The 8456-nt window shown below is 38.9% G+C and overlaps 1 protein-coding gene across 2 annotated transcripts; it reads right to left on the bottom strand.

Annotated features, from left to right (window-relative positions):
• Positions 1-232: 232 nt before the first annotated feature.
• LOC128813507 (CDC42 small effector protein 2-B-like) lies at positions 233-7379 on the bottom strand. Of its 2 annotated transcripts, none has more exons than XM_053988701.1 (4): positions 6334-7379; positions 4731-4939; positions 4204-4305; positions 233-3684 (listed from the first exon to the last, which is right to left on the bottom strand). In XM_053988701.1, the coding sequence occupies exons 2-4, from the start codon at positions 4782-4784 to the stop codon at positions 3610-3612; spliced, it is 231 nt and encodes a 76-aa protein (XP_053844676.1). In that variant the 5' UTR covers positions 4785-4939; positions 6334-7379; the 3' UTR covers positions 233-3609. The 2 variants fall into 2 exon arrangements, with proteins under 2 accessions (XP_053844676.1, XP_053844677.1); XM_053988702.1 differs by having other exon boundaries at positions 6390-7379.
• Positions 7380-8456: the final 1077 nt, after the last annotated feature.

Below are 8456 nucleotides of genomic sequence, written 5' to 3'. Positions count from 1 at the left end.
TTTATAGGTAAGCAACCAAAATTTTGAATTTCAAGCATTAACCACAAAGTATCTGGAAACCTTACAGGAACCCACTCACCAGAGAATATCTTAGCACCACTGTAAAACACCACTGTTTTCTTCCTGTAGTTCCACAGCGATTATGAAAGACAGACAAGATTGTTCTTATCTTCAACTGTTGGCTTTTCAAGGCAGTGTCACAGTGCTGACAGCAAAGTAAATCCAAACATGGTCAGGAGCAGCCATTTAATCATCTTTCATTGACAGACTGGAGTTTCTTTTTCCAGTAACATATAATGAATGTCATGAACATGGAATTTAACACTGTTGAATTGTGCTTATTATAACTGGCATAGTAAGATTAAGGGTATTTATTAATCTCTTAACATTTTTTGTCTATACAGAGTGGAAGCTGTAACAGCACCTGGTAGTCCAATATGGCAAGAGCATACAAAGGAATAGTACCATGTGTGTGGGTTGCAAGTTATCATATCACAGGCAACTTGGAGCATAGCATTGACACCCTATAATTGTATAAAGCTGCTCTGCAGGAGATAAAAAAGACATATTAGGCTGTGAAAAAGACAAATACCTTTTCTATACACTGACCACAGGTGTATTATGGAACAGTCAGTGAAGCCTAGCAGGAACATCAAGGGATAAGACAGCAAGAATTGAAAATACCTCCCCATCCCAAATTCTTTTTCCCAGGGAAGCAAACAGTGCTAAGACTCTGCCAGACTACAGAAAAACTGGTTGATCCTGCTCTACTTGCAAGTTATTTTACTTCTGACTAAAAAAAGAAACCATAAAATAGCAACATGTCAGAGCTGCAATGTTTCTTGATTGTCTTGATGTAAGGCTTCAGCCTACAATGTAGATTAAAAAGTTTGATCAATTGGTATTATTTCTGTATTTTATTTCAGTCAAGCTCAAAAAACCACCAAACCCCACAATGGAGTAAGAGCTTGCATAAAACAGAGAAGACTTGATGTAAAATTGTGCTCTCTAGTGGAGAAATTTCATTCTGTGCAACAAAAGTCCAAGCCATGCTGATCCATCCACTTAACCAACAAGTTTTCAGTGCAGAGAAAGTATCAAGATTTCCCACAATATGAAAAGAGTGCAAGTGCCCAGTTCAACATATTTATTATAACTAAGATAGGCTCATACTGAGTTACATGACAGATTACAGGTACATAAGGTTTCTAAATATAGAACAAAAAATACCTAAGCCCTAAGACATGTGTTATGTTTGTTAGATTTTTAAAAGTAATGTAATAGCAAAACAATTATTTTTAATGATGTTGCGCTTTATTATGGTCCTATATAATACTATATAGTCTGATTAAATTAGATTAGTTTCACACCAGATAGTGCTGCTTGGTTTACATGATCAAAACTAGGATTTTTCTCTAAATAAATGTTTAATAACAAATTTTCTGTTCATTTATTTTTAGAGAGAAGAACTGAAATATCCACCAACTCCTTTATTTCTAGTTATACCACTACTTTTAAATCTACTGAATGGGTCTTCAAGAAACCCTAACTCCTGTTCAATGTCTTTTCTTACAACGTTAACAAAACACAGCCCGTTTTCTTCATGACAACTGCCCTATCACCACTTTTTCTGGGCAGGTATAGATGACTGAATGCATTAACTCTGTATAATAGCAGATGAATTAGAATCTATTATTTCAAACAACTTGGCCACTTTCTGCTTCCTCAACACAATACAGGAATTAGCTTCTTTAAACTCTGTATCTTAACTAGGCTGTTAGAGTAAATCTCAAGTTAGAAGACAGAAATGTAAAGGACTTGAAAAAGCTAAATGTACAGTTACCTATGCTAATTTTAAAATATATTAAAATTTGGTGTGCATTCTAATTCAAGAGTAAAGAACTAGCAAGATATGGATATTAGATTCCTCTTATGTGGTTACAGAATGTTATGATCAGCTGTTGACTGTTACAGAAAGTGATACTCCCTCTTCCTTTTTGGACCTACAAGATAAAATATGGGGGAGGGGAAAGCTGCTTTTTTGAACATATACAGAAACACAGAGCTACCATTCATGTTTTAAGTTCCCTAGTATACTCAGAAAAGGCAGCCTAACAATTCACCAAAGCCAGCAGCCTAGATTTAAGAAGTATCACAACTACAAACATAAATCATACAAGTTAAAAGAATTGCCAGCTATAATTTTTTAAATGGAAAAATGTTTATAACTGATCTTCTGCCGAGAGCAAGGGCAGAGTTTGCTGACTTCCAGCATAACTTGTGCTGATATGGCAGCAATTTAAATACTTGTAATTAGTTAATCCCATGAGAGCAAGCAGATTTCCTGTTTCTACAGTGGTAGTCATACAGAATTTTGAGCTGGGGAACAATTGTCAGTGATTGAGTAAGAGAAAAACCCAGTTCTGCTTCAGCAGTTTTGTCATATCACTTAATAGAAAGATGAATAAGAACTAAGTAATAAACTGTAGTTTGAGTATGTCTAAATATTTATGGATATTTATTTAAATATTTATGAAGTGCTGGAACTCTGCAAAATGCTGTTTCCATTTAATACACTCCTGCAACTTTTCACAATATTCTTTAAATGTGTGTCCTTCACATGGCCATATCACTTACACCACATGTAAGAAAAGATTAATTTCATATAAAACAGAGAGTCTTGAAATTAAGGAGCCAGAAGGACAGGCGAGATATCCCTTGAAGTCCTGTGTGGTTACTGTTACAGAGAGGTAACAAAGAGAGGGATCTTAAACATGTTTCATTTAAAATTCAATGGTAGTCAAGCAAAACTAACACACAGGTGTGAGCATATTGTAGCACCACTGGAAGTTAACTGGTAGGTACAATTAGCTGTGTTGCAGTAATAGCTGCCAGTCACAGCAGTGTGTGTGCATTGATGGGAGGCAGCCCAGTCACTGAGGGACACATCTCTTGCTCTAAGTCTCATTTGAGAGTCAGAATGTTTGCAACAGCTCCATTTTTAGATACAAAAGTGTTATCTCAGCAAGGCAGAAGTTTCACTGTGTTTTGCAGACTCAGCTAACTATCCTACATTAGAGTTCCTTCATTACCAAAAGGCATTTAAAAATACCAAAGATTAATGCATTAGGTTGTAAAGCATCTAAAAAACAGGTCCAAAGTTATCTGACAGCTACAAGGTCGTACTTAGCAACTCAGTTTAGCCCATGTAAGAAGTGAAATCATGCAAAACTTTCCAATTAAATATCCTCTGTGTTTCCTGAGAGGAGAAAAAGACAGATGCCAAAATCCCAGACAATTCATACTGACTTCCAATCCCATCTTATATGTCATCTTTGAGAAGCTTTTGGGACACAGCTAGGAAGTCATCCGCAGTGACAAATTACAGTTGTTACTACAACACTACCATGAAAGACCATTTTAAGGATAATTTACAATAATTCCTTCAGAAGATATTGTGCAAAGAACACCAAAGCTTGTACTGACCTATTTTTAATTCAGGTACTCTCCCTACTCCATGATAACAAGGTTTTAGAGAATATGAAAGCACAGTCCAGCCCAAGGGGTCCTCTCAAGATAGAGCAGATTTCAGCCTTCTCTCTCAGTTTCCTATATTTCAACAGTTGCAGAAGTGCCATTTGTGTAGCCACCTTTAGACTTCATGTGGTCCTGAATTGACACAGCCTAGGAAAAAAAAGCTTATTAGAACACACATCTTATAAATTCTGGTTGCCAGAGCAATTATTAAAGACATCAATTTGAAAGGGCAGGTGGGCCATATGCTTACAGTGCTGAGTCCCAACTGTAGTAGGGAGAAATAATAACTAAATCCAGGACTGTTAAATAATATTTTAAGTCAATGTTTGAGATGCATTTTGCTATACAAAATCCACTTATTCTTATATCCCTCACCCTGGCACAGCTTTGACTTCAAGGTGATTTGGTTCTAGTATCAAGTGCTTCCATAGAACCTGTATCCAAAAAGTTCTCATCATGGGAGAGATACTGAGGAAATGAGCATTTCCTGCTCAGTGTATCTCCCACAGTATCTCATGTTTACAAACCAAAAGACAGTTCTGTTCTGATGCTACACTACTGATTAAAAAGAACCTCAAAATTTTTCTCTCTTCTATAATTATCTAGTATTTTATTAGCTACCTGCTCTAGAGGTTATCTGTGCTTCTCCCAGAGGTGCACACTTACTGAGGAATAGTCACTGCTCATCTCTCTGGCCCCGACGTGCGCGGTGTGCACAAAGTTCATTGGCTCTCCTATCATATTCCGGTCCAGTCTCCGGCGCCTCTTCTATGAAAAAATAAGATATCTCAGGTCTCCATTCAGAAAACATCAGCAGCTTTCAGCCAGAAGCAGGTAGCCAAGATAAAAATAGATAGCCAGACTGACCCCAAATGACACCTCATGGCAAGCGGGCTGAAGTTTCAGACTGTTCACAGTAAGACACTACGAAAGTCACTTTTATTCCTGCTAATTGAATTCTAGCAAAAGCCTTCTTTACTGCTGGAAAGTCAGGGCCTGAGAACTGCAAACAGTCACATGTCTAAGTTTCTGGCAAAGAACAAACAGTTCAAACATATCTTTACAAGACTGGTTTTAGCTTTTGCATTACTTTGCCCAAACTAATCAAAACAACAGTAAGGAAAGTGTTTCCCACGTAACTGGAAAACAAAATTTCAAATCCAATAAAGGGTGGCAGTTGTGCATCTACCTACCGGTGGGGGCTGTTCACCATTGCACCAATTAAAACAAACCAGGAACTCAGTCATTATATTTCTCAGTAGGTAAAAAGGTCTTGTTAATTGTAATTCTCTGGGAGTTCGAGTGGTACAAGGACAAGTGCAGTTCCTCGGGATGAACTTAGAAAGGAATTGCTTGTGCAGGTTCACTGGTAGAGATCACAGAATGCATCTGATAAGTATCCCTGCAAAGAGATTAATATTTAAATTTATATTAAAATATATCAAAGTTTTGTAACAGTTATTGAGCAATAGGCAGTTCCTAAGACTAAACCAAGATTGTTACATTCTTAAACATACCTGTAGAGGAGAGAAGCATCAATTTAAAATTACTATGTTCACATCAGAAATCAGGGTTAAGAACTCTGCATATTTACTCACAGAGAGTATTGGAAGCTCTTTATAGAAATGTGATAAAATAAATGCTAGAATTAAGTCCTGTTTAACAGTCTGTGATCTGGTTTTAAACAAAACTAACCAATACTTAGGAATTATTTACTGATTTGAAGAAACCAGCTGTGAAGCTGCTAACATTTACAAACTGAGGCCTTACATATGATATGGTTACTCTACTTAGACAGGGAAGAGCTCAAAGCAAAGAGCCTTCTACAACTCCAAATAGCCCTTAAAGGAGAAAAGAAGAGCCTTGCATAGCAGCAAGAAAACCATTCATCAGAGTCTAGAGCTTCCCAGAATGTATAAAAATATTAACAGAGCAATCCTGAACTAGAGACACAACCAGGAAACTCACTGACTCTAAGTACTGCGAAGCTAGGAGACAACCTAACTTTTAGTAGTTACTGACTTTTTTCTTTTTTTAAAATGTATCTTTCTTCATAGCAAACCTTGAGTTATAGAGTAGCCTTTGCTATCAAATTTTCCATACCCCAGATCATTAAAACATTATCACAACATGTTCATTTAAAGAAAATGTTGTTATTTTTTTGAAACTTACAGCTTAACAGAAGTTAAACAGTATAGTTTCTTCAATTCAGTCTTTCTGAACCCCCACTAAAGCTTTCACAACAAACCAGTATAAGCTTCACAGGAATTTCCTCCTTCATAGGCATTTCTTATGTAGTCCCACAATTATGTAATTAGCACATCTATTTCTTTCACCTTTGTGGTTTTCTAACATTTCATCATGTCTCACTTCAAGCAGATTTCTTAAATTTCTGCAATTTATCTTTCAAGCATTTGTTATGTCTGCCCCTTTGTTTTAAGGAGTCTATATGAGACATTTCTGCAGAATGTCTTATATTATTCCAGTTTGTCCTAGGTGGTTTTAATACAACTCGTTATCTGCCTCAATTATAATTTTTCACCTCATGCCCTCACAATGGTCTTTATCACCACAGGGAGGGACAGTGCTCCACACAACTATAAAAGCATACAGAAGTCAAAGCTTTTGCCAGCACTTCACATTAGTCATGGATTTTTTGGGTTTGTTGCATGTTAATGAGACCACATCAAAGCTAAGGTTTTCTTAAGTGTGTCACCGCACAGAGATCACCTATTCGGAGAGCAGCCCGACTGGTGCGACACCATGCCCTTCCCAAAGCAACAGCTGGACGCCTACCGTCCTCCTGCCGTACCCCCGCGCGTCCATCTCCCTCCGTGGGGCTCCGTGCGTACCTCGGCGCTGCCTGCTGCTCCCGGAGAGTCCTGACAGGATGGTGTGTCCTCATTCAAGCGCTGGCACACACCCGGCTCCCGTCTTGGCAGCTTCAGCACATTTACAGTTCATATTCCTGGGTTATAATTAGTCCTGTTGGCTAAGCAAGAACGCTCCGCTGCGCTCCCATGCCCTGCGGCGGCTCCTCCGCTCCGGGAGGTGCTGCACAAGTCTCCTGTGCACTTCACGCGTCCCTACAGGTGTCAGGAACGCAGAGCGGAGACCAAAAATAGAGCCCTGCTTTGGCGTCAGATTTGTGCAGCCGTGCAGTTTTCTCAGCGCTCCCCATGCAGCCTGTGGCTCACTTCCACCCCTGCGGCAGCTCTGCAGGTGTCCTGCTGGCACACAGCGTGCTGAACGCCTTCCTGTTGTCTTTTACATCAGAACGCTTCTTTTCCTCTGCATGACTCAGAGAATCATCCCCCAGGACAGGAATGTTTGTGTCAGGGCATGGGACACCACCTTGCTCCCGGAGACTCAAGGTTTCCACACTAACTAGACGAATTTCAAAAACATCTTAATGTTTCCAGGCTCACCCAAGACAAGTAAAAGCCAACAAGAATCTCTGAAGCAAGGAGAAAACAACATTTTGTCACAGTTGGCACCCAGACCAGAACGGGACAATATCCTGTTGTTCTTTCTCTCTGTTTTTCACCATGGCAGCAGTATCATCCAGGCGAGGAGACAAAGGGCCTGGGAATGGCTAGCACGCGCAGACACGGATGCTGGATGTGCTGGCAGGATGCACAGCCCTGCTGGAGCCCGGGGCCTTAAAGCGCCCCAGAGCTTTGGGAATGCTGAGATAAACTTCTCTGAGTGTAACAATCAATTTCTTCTACCACTGCTGTGTATTAAGAAGTATTCAAAGTCTTCTTGTATTTTGCTTACAAAATATCAATGGAAAATATTGGCCTGAATCAAACCAAGAGAACCAAAAACCTGAATCTTTGCATAGACAAGGGAGACACTTGGTAATGTTGATAAATAACATCACTAAACATAATTATTCTTCCCAATTGGCCTTTAGACTCAAGGTCAGATCATGCAAAATCCTTGCCTCGAGCTGTTAGTGCAGGACAATGAGGGTACAGTTAGTGAGTATTGTCACGGGCTGCCAGCCCCCTGCCCAGCTCAGCGTTAAACTGGGAACACTGCTGGGCCCACTTGTTGTCATTTTCATTCCAGCTCTGTCAAGTCCATGCAAGGAGCAGTGTATTTCAGCCTAAATGCCTTTCTAATAAGCACCATGCTTCTAATTTGTTCATTATCCCTCCTTTGCTCATTTGACATCAACATCATGTTCAAATCCTCAGTTGTGTGTTTACATATCTGAATGACAAGGTGTAGCAAAAGACAGCAAAACTTGTATTAGCTTTGAGCATGAAACTTGGAGAGTGCATCTTGCTTGGTTAAAAGGTGAGGAGTACAAAACAATTATTAAGACTTTGCAAGAACCTTGGGGCCAAAATAGCTAAATCTGCTGTAGAGTGAGTTTAGCTGCTTAGAAGTAGCATCCTGATTTTACCAGTGTATGTACAGATCACAGCGATGCATTCCTCAAACTAGATAATAATGCTACTATGTATCTTAAATGTATATATTGGTCTACCATCCTGGAGCTTCACAGAAAGCTGAGAATAAGGTTTTACCTGAGCCCTTCAATAATCTAGGTGTGTAGGATTTTTAACCTAAGAAATTGGGGTGTACTCTATGAGGACATCCTTCTTTCCAAAGCTAATAGGCACATATATTTTAAAAATAACTCTTCAAAACCAAACCAACCAACCAAAAAAAAAAAAAAAAAAAACAACAAAAAAAAAAAAAAACCAACAAAAACCAGAAACCCCCCTCACACATAAAAACCCCCAAACCACAAAGGCAGCTCCTCTGTTTGAAAGTAAAAATTAGCTAAATTACCTTAACCTTGAAAATAAAAAATTTATTTTCAACTAAATGTCTGTTCCCCATCAAATAAGAAGAAAAGCCAAGAGACCAAAGTATGTATTCTGCTTGGAAGTTAAAAACAA

This window comes from Vidua macroura, chromosome 12 (assembly GCF_024509145.1).
Source record: "Vidua macroura isolate BioBank_ID:100142 chromosome 12, ASM2450914v1, whole genome shotgun sequence".
NCBI classification, from domain to species: domain Eukaryota; kingdom Metazoa; phylum Chordata; class Aves; order Passeriformes; family Viduidae; genus Vidua; species Vidua macroura.
This window is presented reverse-complemented; position numbering and strand designations above follow the sequence as displayed.

Excerpts from the sequence above, each read along its gene's own strand:
- LOC128813507 (XM_053988701.1), bottom strand. The coding sequence starts at position 4,784 with ATGACTGAGTTCCTGGTTTGTTTTAATTGGTGCAATGGTGAACAGCCC. Across the intron at positions 4,306-4,730 it reads ATGGTGAACAGCCCCCACCG|AAGAGGCGCCGGAGACTGGA; the intron begins GTAGGTAGATGC and ends ATTTTTTCATAG. Across the intron at positions 3,685-4,203 it reads TGAGCAGTGACTATTCCTCA|GCTGTGTCAATTCAGGACCA; the intron begins GTAAGTGTGCAC and ends TTTTTTTCCTAG.